The sequence below is a fragment of the Panthera uncia genome (assembly GCF_023721935.1).
Source record: "Panthera uncia isolate 11264 chromosome E2 unlocalized genomic scaffold, Puncia_PCG_1.0 HiC_scaffold_20, whole genome shotgun sequence".
In the NCBI taxonomy this organism is placed as follows: domain Eukaryota; kingdom Metazoa; phylum Chordata; class Mammalia; order Carnivora; family Felidae; genus Panthera; species Panthera uncia.
In genome coordinates, this window is record NW_026057589.1 from 20,587,188 (window position 1) to 20,608,023 (window position 20,836).

Here is a 20,836-nt window from a genome sequence, read left to right on the forward strand (position 1 = left end):
AGGACATACTAGAGCCCGAGCATAAGCTGACACCAAACCATTATCTAAACCACTGCACAGTGGAGGCAGGAGGGGTGGCTGTTGCTTGGTACACAGAGAAATGGAGTTACAGGGAATGGGAGAGAATCCTTGCCCAGCAACGGGTGGAGAGTGGCTGAGTTAGGTTTAAATAAACATCCATGGATGGTATCTCATTCCTTACCATGCAGCACTGATCCACACCTGTTGAGAACTCCTCCAAGCTTCAGCCTCAAGGGTCCATAGCAACTGAGAATGAGAAACAACCTCAGAGTCTATCTGGCATGGGTCACTTCTACAGCACCTTTACCAGCGGGTGGTGTGGGCCTGGACACCACAGTGTCCAGTGGCAAGCTTCTCCATCACCAGGCAGCACATGCCATCAGCTAATGCTCTCCAACCTCACAATGTTTCCCTCCATTTAAGCTGAAATCTATCTGTTCAGTAACTTGTATTGATTGACTTTCCTGAAACAACAAAACTAAGCCAATCTCCTCTTTTGCAGGTCTTCAGGTGATGCCCAAAACTATGCCCCCTCCCTCATCTCTCTATGTCTCCAATCACTTAAGGGGCTTCACTGTGTTAATCCTATATAGAACAGACCACCTTGGTTCTCCCTCAAATACATGCTTCCTTTAGGGTCCCTACGTCACGTAACCTCTACCCGTCCCCATATCCCTTGGAGAGAACACACCATACAACATGATCTGTTATGGAGTAATCACCCACAAGGCAGTTATTGGACAGTTATTTACCCATGACTGTTTTAAAGGATTAGTTACCGTAACCTGAGAGGAACCCACAATCCATACACAACCCCCACCAAGAGCCTTCCATTTATTGTGCAACTTATGAAACCCTTTGCCAAAGTCTTTATTGACTTGTAGTTTGTATGATCCTTTCTTGTTGCACTTCCCTTAGAAAAACCATATTTTATAAAGATGTTCACCCAAGTTGGTCTCATTTCATCCATGAGCCTGTTAATTTTCAGGGAGCACACCGCCCTTTAAAATCCGTGCGTTTCATTGGGATCATTTAATTGGGCAAGCCACTCTAAATGACTCTCGTAGGAAGATACCAGAGTATCTCTCATACCTCACACCCAAGAAGCAAAGCTGGTCCTTACCAGAAATTGATAAGCCATTTTGAAATCATGATATCAAATGAAAGCTATGCAAGTTCATTAATTTGTGTACTTCCTTCCTTTCCTTTTTTACCATGTGGTCTCTCATTTCACTTTTTCTCTTTGCATAGCTTCTTTACTTATTACAAAATATTTAAGTGTCTACTATACACTTTGCTCTGTTCACAGCCATGAACAAAGACCAAAGTCCCTAATAACATGGAACATTTATTTTAATGGTAAATAGAGATAGCAAACAGATAACTATGTCAGGTGATGATGGGTTAGTTCTATGAAGGAAAACAAAGCAAGGTCATTGACATAGAGGATAATGTTGGGGAAGGGAAGCCACTTTTTTTTTAATAAGGTGGTCATGGAAGTCCTGACTAAATAAATGAATATAATTAGAGAAGTCAGGGACAGTGAAAGAATGAGTTATACAGATATACACTTGGTAATAGCCTGGTGAATTAAAGCCATTTACCAGACACCACTAGGAAAGAGGACTGTGATATTTTGGTAGAAAAATATAATTTAAAGACGAAGCCTGAGGCATAAAATTAAGTAATGCCGAAGAGGATAATTCACCATCTACAGGGCTTGAGCCCAAGCTGGCTTCATATACACACAGATATCCACTGTCTTCCCTTTCTGTTTTCCAAGTAGACCATGTTCTTTGTCAAGGTCTATACGTATGGTCTGAAACGGTCTCCCCAAAATGATACACTTGGCTTTTATCCTGATAAGGATAAAGCAACAGTTGAGGCTGAAGATAGGGATGGGCTGTAAAATGAACTACTGAAGGAGCCTGAATTTTCTCTGAAAGTGAAATCTTTCCCAGAAAGATTTCAATCATATGTGACCCAATTGTGAGAGATAGTTACTGCTTCAGGGAATGAGGAACTTCGAAGGCATGCACAGGTCCTTGTAACCAAGGTGCATGTGAGGCAGAATAGAATGCCAGGCTTTCAATTGAAAATGATTGAAATTTTATTTATATTTGACACTGCTTGTGTTTCCAAGCATCAGACTTAACATTAAAATTTGTCCTGAATTATAAGAATAATAAGAATAAGTATTGAAACTCTTGGCAAAAGGGCAGCCAACATGCATTTCCAGGGAGAAATTGTTCAATTGTTCGTGTTTATTACTTCCAAACGGGAATCGCTCCAGGTTCATAATGCTGATTTTGTTACATTGCTTTCTCTGAACTGTGGTTCAGATGAGTGCATAAATATTTGGTTTAATATTTCTTTGGGAACTGTAAAAATCTGAACTGATGGAAAGGAGAGGAGCAGAGCAATGGCGAGGGAAAGTTGGTAAGAGATTAAGTGTGTATGTTTCAACAGTGCCCAAGGGGCATGATTAATTTATTATCCTTTTAGATGGCAGAATGCATGCAGAAACCTCCACATTATGCCATGACTATGACAAAGCTAAGAGGGTGTGAGCAGGTAAAGATATTCCTGCCAGGAATTTGATGTATGGAGAAAATGGGTGACCCATTGGATACGTATAAATCTGGGAATGGAGACTTGAAAGTCCCTGATGTTGGCTCTGTCGCTGGCATAAGGCCTGAGATGAACATCTCTGCTCTCAGCCTTCATGGGGGGGGGGGGGGGGGGGCATGTCACGAGGAGGCCAGACCTGAGCACTGTCAACAGCGCCAGGCTCTGAATCTTTGTTGATTCTATTTCTGGGCTGCTCCCACTCAAGCCAGCACACATCCATTAGTTGGCCATATGGAGTCGAGCCTAAAACCATGGGTTCTGGATACTTGGATTCAAATCCGAAGTTATTCCCTAGCTAACTTTGCCAAGGTTTGTGGGACTCAGTTTCTTCCTCCATAAAGTGAAGATTACTATAAATACCTATTCCACTGAGTTGTTGTAAGGATTAAATAAACTACTGTATGTAAAATGTTTAGAATAAAGTGTGGCAAAGAGTTTGTGTTCAATGAACACAAACTGTCATTCTCCTCCCCTTCTTCTTCATCATCACCATCATCATCACCATTTAATAGTTATAAAAAGAACAACGACCTTACATTATTGAATATTTTATGTATTTATGCATTGCATATCTCTCGGATCATTTACTTGCCATAATCCTTTTGGGAGAGACATTATTTCCCCCATTTTGCAGAGAATGGGAATGAGGCTCAGAGAGGCCACACTGCTTACAAAAGTTCATGTTGCTTGTGAGCTCTGAGCTGGGATGCAGACATATTTTTACCTGTCTTTCCACCCTGTGCTTTTAAACCCTCTGTGCATTAGTCAGGATAGGCAGGCTCTGCTGCGGTGATAAGCAAATCCTAATTTCAATTGATCAAAGTAACAGAGGCTTAACTAACCTCCATGTCCACTGAGGGTTAGGTGTGGGCTCTGCTCCTCCTCGTTATCATTCTTTCCCTGAGATCTAGGTTGATGAAGTCACTATTATCTGGAAATTGCTGGTCACCTGGAGAAGGCAAAATCAACATGGATAAGCATATCATAACTCTTAAAGCTTTTACCTAGAATTAGCTGAAGTGACACATAGCACTTTCAGTCACACTTCATTAGCCAAAGCAAGTCACATCACCAAAAGCAATGTCATGTATCGGGGAAATAGAGTCCTACTATGTGCCCAGAAGGAGAGGAGACAGAGTATTTAGACACAGCTTCAATGACCACTTCCTACTATCATACATCTGAGTCATAAATAGATTAGACAGCAAGTATAGAAGATGTGGAGTTCTTACCAGAAATTTCAGGGACCATCTTGATTGTCTGTAGAATAAGAAGAGTCAAGGTCAAGGAAGACATTTTGAAGGGACCCAATGAGAAAGGGAGTATAACTCACAGCCTGCATTAAGAAACCAGAAATTCAGGAAGTGACATCTAAGGATCCCAGTTATTCTCTTGGACACAAAGGGGTCCAAAAGTGTGATACTGGGGCGCCTGGGTGGCTTGGTTGGTTAAGCGGCCGACTGCGGCTCAGGTCATGATCTCACGGTCCGTGAGTTCGAGCCCCGCGTCGGGCTCTGTGCTGACAGCTCAGAGCCTGGAGCCTGTTTCAGATTCTGTGTCTCCCTCTCTCTCTGCCCCTCCCCTGTTCACGCTCTGTCTCTCTCTGTCTCAAAAATAAATAAATGTTAAAAAAAATTAAAAAAAAAAAAGTGTGATACTAATGGGCAATGAATGAACTTTGGGTCCAGACAAGCAAGGCACAATGCCTGAAGGATCCAAAATGACCCTCTTTCTCTGATCTTCTGTGGCATCTTTCAGCACATCTGTGCTCTTGCATGATCTAGACTTCAAAGAATGCATAGAACTGAGAGCCCGTGGAGGTCTACAAACACTCTGGGACTCATAAATGGTCAATAAACGCTTTGAATGGAAAAAAAGGAGGTGTAGAGAGATAGTGTATTAGAGGAAGGAAAAGTCATGGAAGCGGGGCGCCTGGGTGGCTCCGTTGATTAAGTGTAGGACTTTGAGGTCAAGATCTCAGGGTTCATGATGTCGAGCCTTGTGTCGGGCTCTCTGCTGACAGCTCAGGGCCTGGAGCCTGCTTTGGATTCTGTGTCTCCCTCTCTCTCTGCCCCTCCCCCACGAACGCTCTGACTCTCTTTCTCTCAAAAATAAATAAACATTAAAAATTAAGAAAACAAAAAGTCATGGAAGAGAAACTGACCATGAGGCTGAGTGAGAGGTGGTAAGAGTTTGGTGTATATTTTTAACAAACAGAAACTGAGCTCCTACAGTGAGAACAGCATTGTGCCACTTAGGAATTTAGATACGTGGAATCCTACATCTGTCCTTTTGTGACTGGCTTATTTCACTTAGCATGTCCTCAAGTTTCATCCATATCACAGCATGTGTCAGAATTCCCTTCCTTTTCAAGGCTGAGTAATATTCCATTTCATGGATGCACCACATTTTATCCATTCATCCATTGTTGGACACGTGTGTTGTTTCCATATCTTGCTATTATGAATAATGCTGTAGAATACTTATCCCTTCTGTGTGTCAATGGATCATTTAGTAAAGATGTTATCGTACTCAGCCACTAACAACATTTTTTTTAAGGGGCACCTGGGTGGCTCAGTTGGTTAAGTGTTAGACTTCAGCTCAGGTCATGATCTCACAGTTTGTGGGTTCGAGCCCCTCACTGGGCTCTGTGCTGACAGCTCAGAGCCTGGAGCCTCCTTCGGATCCTGTGTCTCCCTCTCTCTCTGCCCCTCCCCCCACTTGTATGCATTCCCTCTGTCTCTAAAATGAACATTAAAAAAAATTTTTTTAAAGATTAAAATTTTTTTAAAACCTCGAAAGTTGAAATTTCCTAAGCCACATTACTATGTAAGTTGGAAATAAAATGATTAAAATAGTGTAAATACTCATAAATTAAGAAATACTCTCATAAAAAATTCTACAGCCTAGAGAATATATGCAAAAAAGCCCAGGGGCGCCTGGGTGGTTCAGTCAAACATCTGACTTCGGCTCAGGTCATGATCTTGCAGTCCATGAGTTCGAGCCCCGCGTTGAGCTCTGTGCTGATAACTCAGAGCCTGGAGCTTGCTTCAGATTCTGTGTCTCCCTCTCTCTGCCTCTCTCTCTCTCTCTCTCTCTCTCAAAAAAAAAAGTGTAAACTATCAGAAAATAAGGTAAAAAAAGAAACCACTCACAAATTAACATTGAATGCTACAGAACTCAGCATAAGCTGTAGTCAGGCATAAATGTCTTTGTTATAAAAGAAGAGAAACCAAAGTAGTGTGATGATGGTGTTACTAGAAGAGGAATCATAGTGAATTGAGACGTCCCCTCATCTGTGCTTCTTTCCAAGGGCACCAGCCTGCCCTCAACCTCGGTGACCTCCAAGGCACCATGGGAACCCTTGGAACTTGGTGCTGAACAGAGCCAGCCCCAGGTAGGATGAGAACCACGGGATTAGACGGTGGGTCTCTGGCTCTCGTCATCCTTCCGTGGATTGTCAGGGCGCTGGCCCGGTGTTTCTGCACCACGGGATTGGGGCTCCTGGCCCTGGGTTTTTCCCAGTTCTAATTTATGACCTAGTGTCTGCAAGTAGCTGAGCAACTCGAGGGTGGGGCAAGGGCATGGATCCAACAGCTGCCCAGACAGCCAAACTGCCGAGTTCAAAGGCATGTCAAGGACTAAACCACAGCTGGGAATTAATTAGTGCTTACAGATCACCTTAGGGAATGGATCTAATGATAAAGCAAATGCCTTCTAATAACTATAGAAGGCAGTAAATGGGTTTTTTTTTCCGACTATTTAACATGGACTAGACATCTTCAAAATTCGCATGTATTCAAAGTTCACAATGAATTCAAATGTTTCAATGAATTCAATTGAATTCAAATTCAATTCGCATGTATTCGCATGAATTCAAAATTCGCAAGCTCCAATAATTCCTCTTACATGTTTAAAAAAGTGGTATTTTGACTGTATAAGTAATATAGCCTCATTGCCTGAAACCAAAAATATTCTAAGAGTGAAGGAAAAAAGTACACCTCTGTCTCCATCTTCCAAAGACCTATACTGTTGACATGTGATTTATCCTCTTTGGTGATTCTGGCGGGGGAGTGGGTTAATTATTTTCTGGGTTTTCAGCCTTTTGATCATAGTGTGTGTGTGTGTGTGTGTGTGTGTGTGTGTGTAGGCGTAGTCTTCTCTCCTTTGAAAAGAAACATCTCCAGATTTTCTAAATAGCGGAGGATCCGAGGCATCGATTTTGTTGGATGTGACAGGGAAGAAGTGCCAAAGTATTCATCTTGACACTGCTTTGTCAACAGGCACAATGTCTAATCAGACAGAGAGTCCCCCACAAGTGGACCTCAGCAGATTATTGGGATGGGGAGGGTTGGAAGTCCCTTCCCAACTCCTGGGCATTACTACTTCCTGGGAAGTAACTTTGGGAATTTGTAAAAAGAAAAATGAAAAGGCATTGATGCCCCACAGGTAAAGTGACCACATTTTTAAAAAAATTATTTTAATGTTTATTTTTGAGAGAGAGAGAGACACAGGGAGAGCGTAAGTGAGGGAGGGGCAGAGAGAGGGAGACACAGAATCCGAAGCAGGCTCCAGGCTCCGAGCTGTCAGCACAGAGCCCGACATGGGGCTCGAACCCATGACCCATGAGATCATGCCCTGAGCCAAAGTCAGATGCCTAACTGAGACACCCAGGCGCCCCCACATTTTTTTACAAGGTTGGTACAACAGACCTTATTTTTATTTTCAATATGTGGGTTGGGGTTTATGAGCATTTTGTGATCACATAAAAACATGCAAAACAAGTTTCACTTCTTCACTCAAAGCTTTCATCAAGTATCTTCTCTGTTCCTGGCCCAAGAAATCTTAAAGAGAATAAGAAATAAATAGCCCAAGGACAGTCACCAACAACAACAAAGAGGCCATCTGCTCTCTCTGCTAGAATAGATCTTGCCAGGGAGCAGGGCTACGTTCAAGGACGAGGTTCATTCCTCACAGAACAGGGCAGAGAGGGGGGAAGAGAAATGTCAGTAAGTGGGCAGTCCCTGGTGCTGAGTCCAGGAAGACAAGGAGGGGTCTCCAGCAGACAGGCTTGGGGACGGGCATCCAGCTGACCTAGGTCCAGAGAATGTGAGCTAAGTTCAGAATGCCTGTGGTTGGTTGTGGCCGAAGTTAGAGTTGTAGAAGCAGGTGGAGACCCATCAGGAAGGCCCCTGGGAATAGACTCTGGGGGCAATAGGGAGCCATGACAATTTCTAGCCTGGGAATCTCATGGTGGTTAGGTATATGTGCATTTTATTTTATTTTTTTTTTTTAAATTTTTAACTTTTTTTTTTTATTTATTTTTGAGACAGAGAGAGACAGAGCATGAACGGGAGAGGGGCAGAGAGAGAGGGAGACACAGAATCGGAAGCAGGCTCCAGGCTCTGAGCCGTCAGCCCAGAGCCCGACGCGGGGCTCGAACTCACAGACCGCGAGATCGTGACCTGAGCTGAAGTCGGACGCTTAACCGACTGAGCCACCCAGGCACCCCTGTATATGCATTTTAGAATGACCATTCTGGTTGCAATTAGAACAGGAGGTGAGAGAGGCCCCAGGGTGGCTCAGTTGATTAAGCATCCAACTTCAGCTTAGGTCATGATCTCAAGGTTTGTGGGTTCAAACCCTGTGTCAGGCTCTGTGCTGACAGCTTAGAACCTGGAGCCTGCTTCAGATTCTGTCTCCCTCTCTCTGCCCCTCTCCCACTTGCACTCTGTCTCTCTCTCTCTCTCTCTCAAAAACATTAAAATTTTTAAAAAGAATAGATGAGAAAAGAGAAATCAGAAACATGGAAGCCAGTGAGGAGACTACCATCACATTTATTTATTTATTTACTTACTTACTTACTTACTCGGCACGCAAATATTTATTGTCCTATGTACCATTCTAGGCCCTGAGGACAAAACAACCAAAAGTCTTTAGTGGAGGTCTGAGTTAGAGTATAGACACCCGATATCGGGGCCAGAAGCTCTTACGGCAAACAGGGTGTACAAAGCCTGGTGACTGTCCTGTTTCTATATTGAATACATTTTCCAAAGGGGAAAAACACTGATGTCAGTACAATTAAGGAAAAGTCCGAACCCACACAGATGCACCAGGATGGACGACTAAAAACCACATGGACAGAAGGCTATGTGGGGCTCTGGATTGGATTTTGGATCAGAAAAAGGCTAGAAGCAGAAAGACTAGTGAAATCTGAATACGCAGAATCTGGAGCTTCGTTCGCTAAGAGCCATGTGTCACTGTTAACTTCTCAGTTGTGACCATGGTTACAGAAGAAGTTAACATTTGGGGAAACTAGGTGAAAGGTATACGGGAAGTCCATATCATCTTCGAAACGTTTCTGTAAATGTAAAATCATCCCCCCAAAACAGTTTATATGTGAACTTTTTTAATGCATCTCAGCCACACTGAATAGGGGGGAAGATGTGGAATAATTTATACAGAATGATCTAACTTCGGTAAAAAATTTTGAAACTGCTGTATATTCTATGACTGCATATATGTGTATAAATTCATAGAAGAAGACCTTAAAACCGCACTCAACCTGACGCTGGAAGTAGAGGACAGAGGTTAGAACAGGGGACAGAGGTTGGGGGATTCAACAGAGGGCCTTGCTCTGTCCATCGCGGGGCCACAGCCCTAAGAAGTATGCAGCATGAACGTCCTTTTGCAATTCAGATCCACCTATCACTGCGTGCTCCAGGCCTCCATATTTCTTGTCCCTCTCTGGTGCAGAGGACTCCGGTCCCCGCTGGGCTCTGCCACCGATAAGGCCTGCGTGCTGGCCACCCCATGGCTCCCTGGGAAGTCACTTTCCCCAGCTTTGCTGCAAGGTGCCCGAGTGCTGTTCACACGCCCTTCCCGGGTGTCAGCACCCGGAGCCCAAGTTCGGTCTCATCATTAGCTATCGTTTTTTCCCATTCAAACTCTGAGGGCAAGTAAGGCAGGGAGAGAGAGAGACAGAGAGAGAGAGAAATCCCACTGTGAAAAGAAGTGTTGAATTACAAAGAGTAATAGGAAAGACCAGCTAATTGTGAAGCCTTGCTATGTGGTATAATGGATGTTAACAACTGTTGCTGAGCAGAGACTCGGGGCAGGATTTGTTCTGACCAGGAGGAGTGCCCTGGATTTCTTATATCCCATCACATTAAACAACAGAAACAGAAGGACCACCGCCCGGGCCCCCCACCCCCCACCCCCCCGCAGCCGGGACGGCCCTGGGCAGTTTTCAGGACTTTACATAGTGTAATAAAGCTCATCTGGAAACCCATTGGACTAGCATGAACCAGCTTCGAGGTATGGCGGGAGGGGGGGGGGGGGCCTCCGTGGGTTTGTGGCCACTGCACACCTCTATCTCCCCAGATCAGTGAGGCTGGAGTGGGCTGGGGTCCCTCTGAAGTCCCACCTAAAGACCCAGAATTGTGGCTTCTCGCTGGGACCCGAGCTCCACCCCACGCCTTCCTCTCCAAGGTCTCCGCCCTGGGGTGTTCCGATGCAGGTAGAGATGTCAGTCTCGGGAACCAGCAATTCTGTTCCACGACATCCTAGAGAAGAGGTTTTTTAAAAAAATAGTTCCCAAGAGTGCTGTAGGTTTAAAATCAGTCTAGAGGGGAGTAGCAAGACGACCCAGCCTTCTTTCGGCCTCTGAACGGTAGCAGGGGAAACCAGTTCTAATGAGTATAGATGGGGCTTGTCAAACGGGGGGATGCTCATGGGAATTGGCAGGGGCTCGACAAAGCCCACAACGCCGGACCCCACCCCGAGGCTTCCTGATCCAGGCCTCTGGGTGGGGCCTGAGAAGTCGAATTCTGAAGGAGTCCATGCCCCTGCTGGTCCAGGGAACCATATCTTGAGACCATGGTTCTATGGAGCATGATGCCCTTCATGTCCCTGGGCTGGTGGCCCCATAATGCTCATTAGTCTGGGGGCACCATACTTGGTGTGGCTGTGGGCGCTCCTTCAAAGTGGACGCAGTTCTGAGGACCAGCAGGCAGATTCAATATATATGTTAAAAGCTAGGCCTTTAGGGTCTCCTGGGTGGCTCGGCCGGTTAAGCGTCCGACATCCGCTCAGGTCGTGATCTCATAGTTCGCGAGTTCAAGCCCCGCGTCGGGCTCTGTGCTGGCAGCTCAGAGCCTGGAGCCTGCTTCAGATTCTGTGCCTCCCTCTCTCTCTGCACCTACCCTGCTCATGCCACCTCTCTCTCTCTTTCTCTCTCTCTCTCTCTCTCTCCCAAAAATGAATAAACATTAAAAAAAAATTTTTTTTTTAAATCTAGGCCTTTCAAGATACAAATAGAGAGGACTGGCAGCACAAAGCAGAGTTGTTCACACGGGGCTTCCTCCTTCTGGGGGAAGAAGTCATTTAAATCCAGCAGCCAAGATGCTGCTTCTGTGAGGTCAAGTGACTCAAGCTCCCCAAGAGCAAGGAACTTAGCCAGACCCAACCTCAGCAGAAAAAAGGTGGCCCTGGGGGGAGTCCAGAATTCAGTGTTGAGCAGTAGGTGGAGAAATGGAGAAAAGGGAGGGGGAGTGGCCATAGTTGACCCAAGAGAGCCTTCAGGACCTTCCAGAAGGTCTGGATCACTGTGCTCCCAGAGCTCTCTGACTGGGGAAGTGTCTGGAAAGGAGGTCAGAGCATGGAAAACTTCCCCAGTAGGCCTTGTCTGGGGCCCAGACGCGGTCAGAAGTCCACTCCTGTCCACTGCTGGGAGCAGGACAGCACAACAGCTCGTGTAGGGCTCCTGTCACATTATGTCTCTGCTCAGCACGGCCTTGGAGGGGACCTGCATGCCTTGGGTGTGCTCAGGGGAGTGAGAGGAAGAGGCTTTAATTCACAGTTGGGCCAAAGTGGTTAAAGGGGGACGGAGGGAGGGAGGTGACAACACAGAGCAGATTTTGTGTGGCTGCCCCTTCCCACAGTGAGATTGTCTCCAGACCACTTCTCTTCTCAAACCACAGATGTGTGTGAGGCGCCTGGGTGCCTCAACGCTCAATTGTTTAAGCGTCTGACTCTTGGGTTCAGCTCAGATCATGATCTCACTGTTCATGGGACTGGGCCCCACATCAGTTTCTGTGCTGACGGTGTGGAGCCTGCTTGGGATTTTCTCTTCTCACTCTGCCCCTCCCCCAATGGTTCTCTCTCTCTCTCTCTCTCTCTCTCAAAATAAAAACAAATACACATTTTAAAAATAAATAAAAATCAAAGGAAATGTGTTCTCTTAGGGATTTAAAAAAATTTTTTTAACATTCATTCATTTTTGAGAGATGGAGAAACACAGAGTACAAGTGGGAGAGGGGCAGAGAGAGGGGGAGACACAGAATCCAAAGCAGGCTTCAGGCTCCGAGCTGTCAGCACAGAGCCCAACACAGGTCTCAAACCTATAAACTGTGAGATCATGACCCAAGCTGAAGTCAGACACCTAGCCAGCTGAGCCACCCACAAGCCCCTTTTAGGGATTTTTTTTTTTTTTTAATGTTATGGCTAAGATGTTTTTTTATGCCTGAAAGTCTCAGTCTTACCCAATAACCATGATGGTGCGATTTTGTTACGATTATTACCCTGAGCATGGGTATCATTAGCTACAATTCATTGAGCCCCTTCTGTTCACCAGGAAGTACACTTTGCACACAATATCTCATTAAACCCTCACAGCCCTGAGAAATAAGGGGTGTTCTCTTCATTTTACAGATAAGGAAATCAAGAGCCAAGAAGGCTATGTTCAAGGTCACAGAGCTGGCCTTTGACCAAGCTAGGACTGGGACATGGGTTTGTCTGAATGGTGGTGTTTTTTATTAAGCAGATACTGGCACTGTTTCCTGCCATATGCCAGGCACTGTGCCGGGCACTGGGATCCAGGGATGAGCCCAATATGCGGAGGCTGCTGACCTCATGAGCTCCCAAGCAGTGGGGAGTGGGTCAGGGGGGAGAACATCAGTTGGATTAAATCAAGTCAAGCAGCGATTAAAAATCCGTTTCCTCAGAAGATATCACATGCCTTAGTTTAAATCTTGCTTTAGATGACATTTTATGTTAATCTTAAAAAAGCAAACAGAGATAATTGGTGTTTAATCAAAACTCTCAATGTATTTAAGTAAAATTTTCAATCAGAAAAAAAGAAAAAACTTGCTCTGTGGAACTCTCGGTCTCTGACTCAACTGGGCACGGCAGAGGAACCTGGGTAGAAGGGTCACGCTGCCTTAGGCACCACTGCCACCTGGTGGCAGCCGCCGGAATTGCAGGCTAGGCCATGACCAGCCTCTGAGGGAGACTGACTCCACCAGAAGGCACCTTTCCTGTTCTAGCCACCGAAACCCTCCAGGTACAGGTGACAGTGTTCCAACAGTGTTCCCCAGGTGCCTGTTCACTTGTAAATTGGTTACAGCTGGATCAGTATAGCTTTCATTTAACTGTTCTGCATGTTTGTTTCTGACCTTTAAATTGTCAGACCGAAAAACATGGTTACCATCGAATTCTTGTTCACAGATATAGATGATAAAGTGACATTAAATACAGATGAATAATTGGGCAAACTCTAGAACCAATTTATGCAAATAATAATTCTCTCTTTAGTTGGGAATCTTCAAACGCTATTGAAATGAAAATCTGTATCTTCAAACGCTATTAAAAAAAAAAAACAAACGAATTAAATTTGGCTCCTAATTACCCCTGAACCTCACTCAAACCCCACGAATAACTCCCAGTTTCTGGAATTTTGTAGGCTCCCTCTCGTCTGCCTGCTGCCTGTGTCTGTGCGGTTCCCTCTGTCTAGAACTATCTTACTCCATCAATCTCTATCATCTGAATTATCTTCAAATGTCAAATCAAGGCTGACAACCTGTAGGGGGTTCTCTTAAATTCAGAACAGGCATTGTTGCAGAGCAATTTCCCTAAAGCAATGGAAGATGGGTTTTGAATCCTCTCTTCATCTCTTTCATAGCTGTGACCATAGTTACATCTCCCTGTGTCTCAGGGGTTTCATCCCTTAGGTATGAATGATAATGTCCCCCCCCCCCACCAGCATTGTTGTGAGTTTTTTTTTTTTTAACTTGTAAATGCACGTAAAATGCTTACAGCACTGTGCCTACTTCCTTATAAGCAATGGGGTGAGTGGCGCTGTTGATGACAGAGTTCTGTAAAGAGTTAGAACCTTGACCAATGCCTGCCCATTAAAAGACTGCCCACTCATTTTTTCCCCATTGTCCATTCGGTCTTGCTTACAATAAAAAAAAAAAAAATCAATCTCTTTTTTGAGAGTTACAAATAATAAAAAATGTCTGACCTTATACCTCCTGGAGTTATTTCCTTCCTAGATCTATCCCGAGATGTATGTCACCCCCATGCTGGTAAGCTTCCCTGGCTGTAAACTGCAAAGATTTGCATTTCAGGATGAAAGGTGTTAAGGGATGATGCTATTTTTGGTGATGCTGCTTTAGTCAACTTTATCTGACTGCTCTGTGTTGGCACCTGTGATTAGTGCCTTGGTCACCGAGGTATGTTTAAAACGCGCTTTCTCTGTGTTTTCCAACCAGCGTCTTAAATGTCGTTCTGTGTCTCTGCCCAGGTAGTCGATAGTGACAGACCGGAAGGGTCTAAGTTCCGGCTCACTGGAAAGGGAGTGGATCAAGAGCCTAAAGGAATTTTCCGAATCAATGAGAACACGGGCAGTGTCTCTGTGACAAGGACCTTGGACAGAGAAACGATCGCTACTTATCAAGTGAGTGCCCCTCAAGTGCCCACCCTGCATGCCGACATGTGGCTTTTTGAGGCTGTTTTCTTCCCACTGAGCTCGTTATTTCTGTGTGTTTCATGAGACCTCGGGCTGTGCGGCTTTAAGTGTGTCTCTGTGGGAGCCGAGTGGCATTGAACCCCAACAGGGTAACAGTGGGGGCCCTATCTCATCAACAGAGTCCTCAGGCCTGTGTGAGACTTTGGGTACTGGAGGCCAAGGAGGAGGGCTCTTGGGGGATCTCAGAGGAGGTCAGAACCTTTATGGCAACTTGGGCTTTCCAAAAACCAGCTTGATAATGAATAGCTATAAAAGGTGTATACCTTTGGATGTGATCATTGTACTTTTAGAAATCTATCCTTAGGAAATAGGAAGGCATTTAGTTAGATTTTTGTGCAATAATGTTAGAACAAGACATCATGCTTAGAATGGAAACAATTTTGCTAATTATTCAGCAATGGGGTAGTGGTTAAATTATGGCACAACTTTGCAAGGAAGCTTTGTACAGCCATTTTAAATATTTTGAAGAAGTTCTAGTTATTTGGGAGAAATTCAAGGTATTTAATGGAAACAGACACACAAATACATAGGGAATCCGCGCTGCAGATTGAGTATTCACACATCACAACGGGCGTACATTTGTGAAGAAACGCGATAGAGGAAAAACCAAAATGTTAATCGTTGTGTTTGTGTGTTGTTGACTTTTTCTTTGTGTTTTCTGATTTTTCTAAAAATAATTAAGTTGCTTTTTTAAAAGAAGAGCAGGCCCTTTGTAAAAGGATAGTTTTATCCTTTAGTGGATACCCATTCGGGACCCACAGACCAAAGCTGTGGCAAACAGATATTGGGGTGAGCCCTGAATCTCATATGGGCTTGAGGTCAGTCCTATACCTTCTCTACAACACCGTCCATAAATTCCATTTTCACAGCCTGTGTTATAGACCCAAGCCTCTGAGGGTGGTAAGCTCAGTCTTTGAGGAACGTATTGGAATTCTCAGACATTTTCTGGGAAAACCCTCCTTGGGTTGCAGCGCACCGGGCTGTGAGCAGGCACCATGGGAACAGGGTTCAGCCAACAATGTTTGCCTTCCATCATCGTTGCCCCAGCCTGTGTATTTCCCTGGCTCGGGGTCAGAAGGTGGTGATCGATTTCTAGGACAAGATATGGCATCTCTGGTTTTCTTGGTCAAAACACTGCGTACGGATATCCTGATCCCCCTTCAGAAACACTACTGCCTCTCCCCAAAAAACCCGTGTTCTTCCTTTTCTGCAGACAGAGGGAGAAGGGACACTGCATTGAGAAGTAAGGGCTCTGGGTGGGAAACATGTCCCCTGGGTCTGGCCTGCCCTGTCACCACGAGCCGTTGACCTTGGGAAGACCAGGAAAGCTCTGGTCCTCAGGATCCCATCCATAAGATGCGAGTAACACTCACCTCCCTACTGGATTGCTGTGGGTGTTCAGGGAGGAGGAGACAGTCTGAGGGTGTTGGAGGAAGCTAAGTACTGGACAAATAGAGTGGTACAACGGAAGGTGGTAGAACCCCGTCTGCCCGAGGGCCCAGGATCCGGGGCGGATGTAGGTGCCTCCCAGACCCCCTTCTCAGAAGCTTTTGCCAAAGGGTACGTGCTGCGAGCCTCTGCAGGGGTACCATCTATCAGAGACCACCAAGGGGTGAGCAGAGTGTCTTAGGGTACCTAGGGGGGACCTGGTTGCTGTAGAAACTGAATACTGGCACCCTCACAAAGTCCCGGGTCCGACTGGCCTCAGCAGTAACCGGGGGTGACGCGGCAGCTCCTGAAAGGAAAACCAGCACAGACCGTAAACCAGCACCAGTGCACGTCCTCTGCTCTTCCCATGCCTATCGTGGGAATATCCGTTAATTTTCAGACCCAAGAAACTAAGGATACAGTACATTTTATAATTTCGTAGCACAGTGATAACAGTAAAGAGCTTGGAAGTAGCAAATTCTTTCGAGTCTCAGCATTGCCACTTATTGAGCTAAGTGATCTTGGACGACCCACTTACCCTCTCTGATCTTATAATTCTCATCTGTGAAAGAAGACTAGTACTGGCACCTCTAAGGATTGTACAAAATAAAATTACTAGCTGTGACTAACTAGCAATTGTTAATCAGTGAGTAAAATAGAGCCTGGTCAGTAGCTTGGAGCTTCTCATATGTTTCGTAAAAGTGAAGCTGTATGGTTGCATAGCAATTAAAAACATATAATTTTGCACACAGCCACGTTTGCCACATTCCGATCACGTCATGGACTAGCTGTGGGAACCTGGGCATTGCGTCTGCCTCAATGTTCTCGTCTGTAAAATGGGAATGATAACAATACTGATCTTGCAGGATTTTAATGTATGAAATGAGTTCATACGCGTCAAGCATTTAGAATAATGCCAGAATCACAGTAAGCACCGTATGATCTTACCACACGAGCCAGAGATTAATGATGTTGAGGAAGGTAAAGGAGAACTCCAAGGACTTTGTGTTGTCGCCCCGCCCACCCAGATCAAGCATCGATTTTCCATGGGTGATCTTGAGTTTGTGTTAATAGTTTCATAATGTACTTCATAGCGTAGTGATTAATTGTTCAGTTCATTTTTTTCTACACACGTTCGAGAACCTACAGAGTGCGGGCTTCCTCCACAGTGTTGGGGGTATGTGGGGGGAAACCAGACACGCCAGATTCCCTGCCCTCACATGTAGCTTTCATTTTACCGCCAAGGGTCTGTTTCACGATGAACTGCTTTAAACTCCTCACCATTGGACAGGTGTCCCTGCCAGGATGCTGTGTCTCGTTCATTGTCTGACTTGGTTTACCCCTGGCACAGGGCTGTGTATGCCCAGTGGAGAGATGCTGATGCCTGGTGGGAATGCAGGGTCTTAGGAGAGTAGGAGAGTACCGGCTACAGCAGCCCAGCTTCCCCTGGCCCCAGCCACTCTCCAACCCCCCACACCAATGCCACCCCCCCCACACCTCCGGCTCTTAGATAGGTCTTTGTCCTGTTTCCTTCCTATCACCCTGTGTTAGGTTCTTCCGTATCTGGATTGACTGGTTTACTTCCGTTAATATACTTTGGGCACAGGAATGTTGCAATCCCTGTCCATTTAAAGCACCTATTCAGAAATAATTTACTATCTCAGCAGCACAATCAGATCCATCCGTGTTTACCAGGGTCATCGTGGTTGGTAGCAAACACACCTCTTCAAAGAGCTGGATCCTCTGCTCCACTTTCCACGTTTTCCTTTCCCCTCTGGCAAGTTTGCAAAGCAGGGAGCCTGTGGGTGAATGAATTTCCATTATAATCGCTCCATTGTTGGTGTCGTCGTTTAGCCTCCAGTTAAAATCTCCTCACTTGCAAGTCAGGGCTACTTGCTGCTTCCCACACCCCACCGGAAAGCGTTCTGAACTAAGCCTTCGGGATTTGCCCAATAAGAAATAACCGGGGACAAATTGGTCCTTGGGCCCCCAAATGTGTGCCATCATTAAAGCTACTGTTTATGGAACAATACATGGCTAATCCTGCAGGAAACGCTTCATACATGCTCTCTTATTTAACTCATTTCGCCCAGGAGACTACAGAAGTAGACGTTAACACCATTTTGCAGATAAGCAAAGAACTGTGAAGTAACTTGTTCAAGGTCTCGGAGCTGATGTGTGTGGAATCTGGGGTCCGGATCTGCTTCTCTCCACGTCCAAAGCCCTGCACTTCTAACTACTAAGAAATGCCTCTTCCTATGTTACCCCCAGTTAGAGTGTCATATCTAATCTGCAAGTTCCCAGCCTTCTCTCCCAGGGACTCCACTTACTGGGGCCAGGGCGGAGGTATGACTAGATGATGGATGTCTTCCCAAATCCCATCTTTCTCCATGACCTACTTCCACCTGCCCACCCCCCACCGCGGCCCCCAAAGGGCTTCCCAAGCCTCTGACCCAAAGCGGCACCTGGTAGAATAATTTAGCTCTCGCGGTATTGGAAACTGACATATTAATGCAAAGCCTCCTGAAATATTACTCATTATTATGCATTTTGCCAGCATTTGAGTGATTTGTGAACTCTTCATTGGAATAAAGTACTGTAAATGATTCATGAATGACCAAGTTTATGAAATTCTATAAAAATATTAGCAGGTGGTAATGATTCCCTCACACTGTGAATATAATCTGCTGGCTGCGAATTTGTCAATATGGCAGGACAGGAGTGGAGTGGGGGACAGAGTCTGTCAGGCAGGTGGGGGTGCCAATAGACAGTCTGGGCTGGGTTCAACAGCGGGTAGGAGGCAAAACAGGAAGAAAGGCTGTGGTAGTGTGCCGATGTCATGAGCAGGACATATTCACCCTGATCTGTTGTCCATGGTTGGGAGACATACTGAGGACTGGGGATGTCAGAGCTGGACAGGAGAAAAGAAAGGCACTTGGAAGGAGAGAGAGAGAACTAGTATTTACTCAGCATCCATTAGGTGCCCAGGAGCTCTCTAGAATACTAGATACACAAACCTGTGAAACTGGTTTATTATCTTGCCTTTACTCATCTAGCTAGCTGAGGGCCAAAGTGGTTCCCTAGATAAATGATCGTTATGAATGTTGGTGTTAATGTTTATTGAACATTTACAGTGTGCCAAGGCTCTATGCTAAATACCTAAATGATGATCTCATTCAATCTTCACAAAGATGAACTTAATAATGTTATCATGCCCGATTACAGAACTAGTAATTGGAACCACCTGTGTGCATGGCCTCAGCACATAAGCAGGATTTCATGGTCTCCTCCTGAATATTTGTTCACACTTTCTGGGGTATAATTTGCTCTCCTTCAAGCCAATTTCTTGGGCATGTCTTGACTTTGTAGCTAAGATTGTTGCCCTAAAATGGGAATCCACCCGGCAGAAAGAAGATGTCCTTGCTCCTGTGTTCCCCTTCATCCATGTGGCTCTGCCCCATTTCTAACCCATAAGTACCTCCAAGACAATCTGGCAAAAAATGCATTAAAGTGAAAAATGATACTGTCGAGTGGAAATACATGTATCATACCATTAGTGATCCTAGAGAACTGAGATGTGTAGATTTCTCCAGATTGGAGAATTATTTAGGTGATTAACCTGCGTATAAATAATGTCCATGTGGATTGTTGTCCATGTGGATGAGGCACACATTACCTGATAGGCTTGCACTGCCCTTGATAATATTTGTACTTGGAATGCTCCCCCTGCCCTCAGGTATAGGGACCAGCTACACCCTTCTTCATCCACTAGTCTCGTCTCCCCCATGGGCATCTTTCTTAGGCAGGATTCTTCGTGGTAGTCAACAACCCCCCCTCCAACTAATGTATAAAGAAAGGGATTTATTAAAGGATACAGGGAGCTTATGTAGTTGCCAGAGGATCCAACCACCTGGCTCACAGGGGACCCGCCCCACAGTTGTGCTACAGGAAATGCCCAGCCATCGATGGTACTGTTTTAGAGCCAGGGTTCTTCACCTTGGCACTATTGACATTTGGGGCTGGATAAACCTTTGCTTTGGGGGCTGGCCCATGCAGTGCAGGGTGTTTAGAAACACAGCTGGTCTCTAACTACTGGATCCTGATAGCAACCCCCATCCCAGTCTTGCTGGTCAAAGGTGTCTCCAGATATTATCGTTCATTGTCCCATGGGGGCAAAACTGCCCCCTGGCTGAGAACCACTTTTCTAGAGGAGTCATCACTGCTGCCACCTCTCCCTACCCCTCTGCTCACGTGATGCTCAGAACTGGGGGAGGTTGGGTGGTGGGGAGCATCTCTGCCTTGGCTGCCCAGACATGTGGAGTGATCCTGACAGCATGCTTTCCGGAACTTAGATCTGCAAAGCAGAACTGCTTCCTTAAGTCCTACTTCTGTTGCCAAGTCTAATGCTGGGATGTCCACAGGGAAGAACCTGGGTCATATGAAGGACTGTCGCTGAGCTAGCAAGGGGCTCTGAGTGGTGTTGACATCTACAGCATCAGCCACATCACCGGTACCACTTTATCCCAGGGAAGAGGCAGTCAGCGGGAGGCATGGCGGTCCAAAGGCAGGTCACCAGCCCATGCACAGGAGAGCGTGTGGCCTCACACCTCTGAGCTGCTCTCACTATTATAAGCCTAGCTATCAATAACGCATGTGGCCTTGGAATGAGCCTTGATGGGGAGGAGACAGAAAACTTGGGTTAAAAGCTCAGCCTTTGGAATCAGACCTACTAAGGTTTGATTCTGCTGCCGTAGGAACTCTAGGAGGTTGCCATTTTTACAGGTGAAAAAAACAGGTGACTATCAGCCATTTCATAGTGTCGCCTTTTGGCAAGTTCTTTATTGTTTCTCATTTTCTCGTCTTTACGTCTTTACCTTGACACTAAGATAGCAGCATTGATGTGGCTTTGGAGTGGGGGGGGGGGGTGCGGTGTCCAGAGCCAGCAGC

At 45.6% G+C, this 20,836-nt stretch overlaps 1 protein-coding gene across 4 annotated transcripts in view; it reads left to right on the top strand.

The window, feature by feature from the left end:
- The window catches only part of CDH13 (cadherin 13), a 1,039,621-nt gene that overhangs the window by 531,975 nt on the left and 486,810 nt on the right, over nt 1-20,836 (top strand). For all 4 annotated transcript variants that reach the window (XM_049622721.1, XM_049622720.1, XM_049622722.1 and 1 more), the window contains exon 5: nt 14,237-14,389. In XM_049622721.1, coding sequence (XP_049478678.1) covers nt 14,237-14,389 — 153 coding nt within the window. The remainder of the gene's footprint in view (nt 1-14,236; nt 14,390-20,836) is intronic.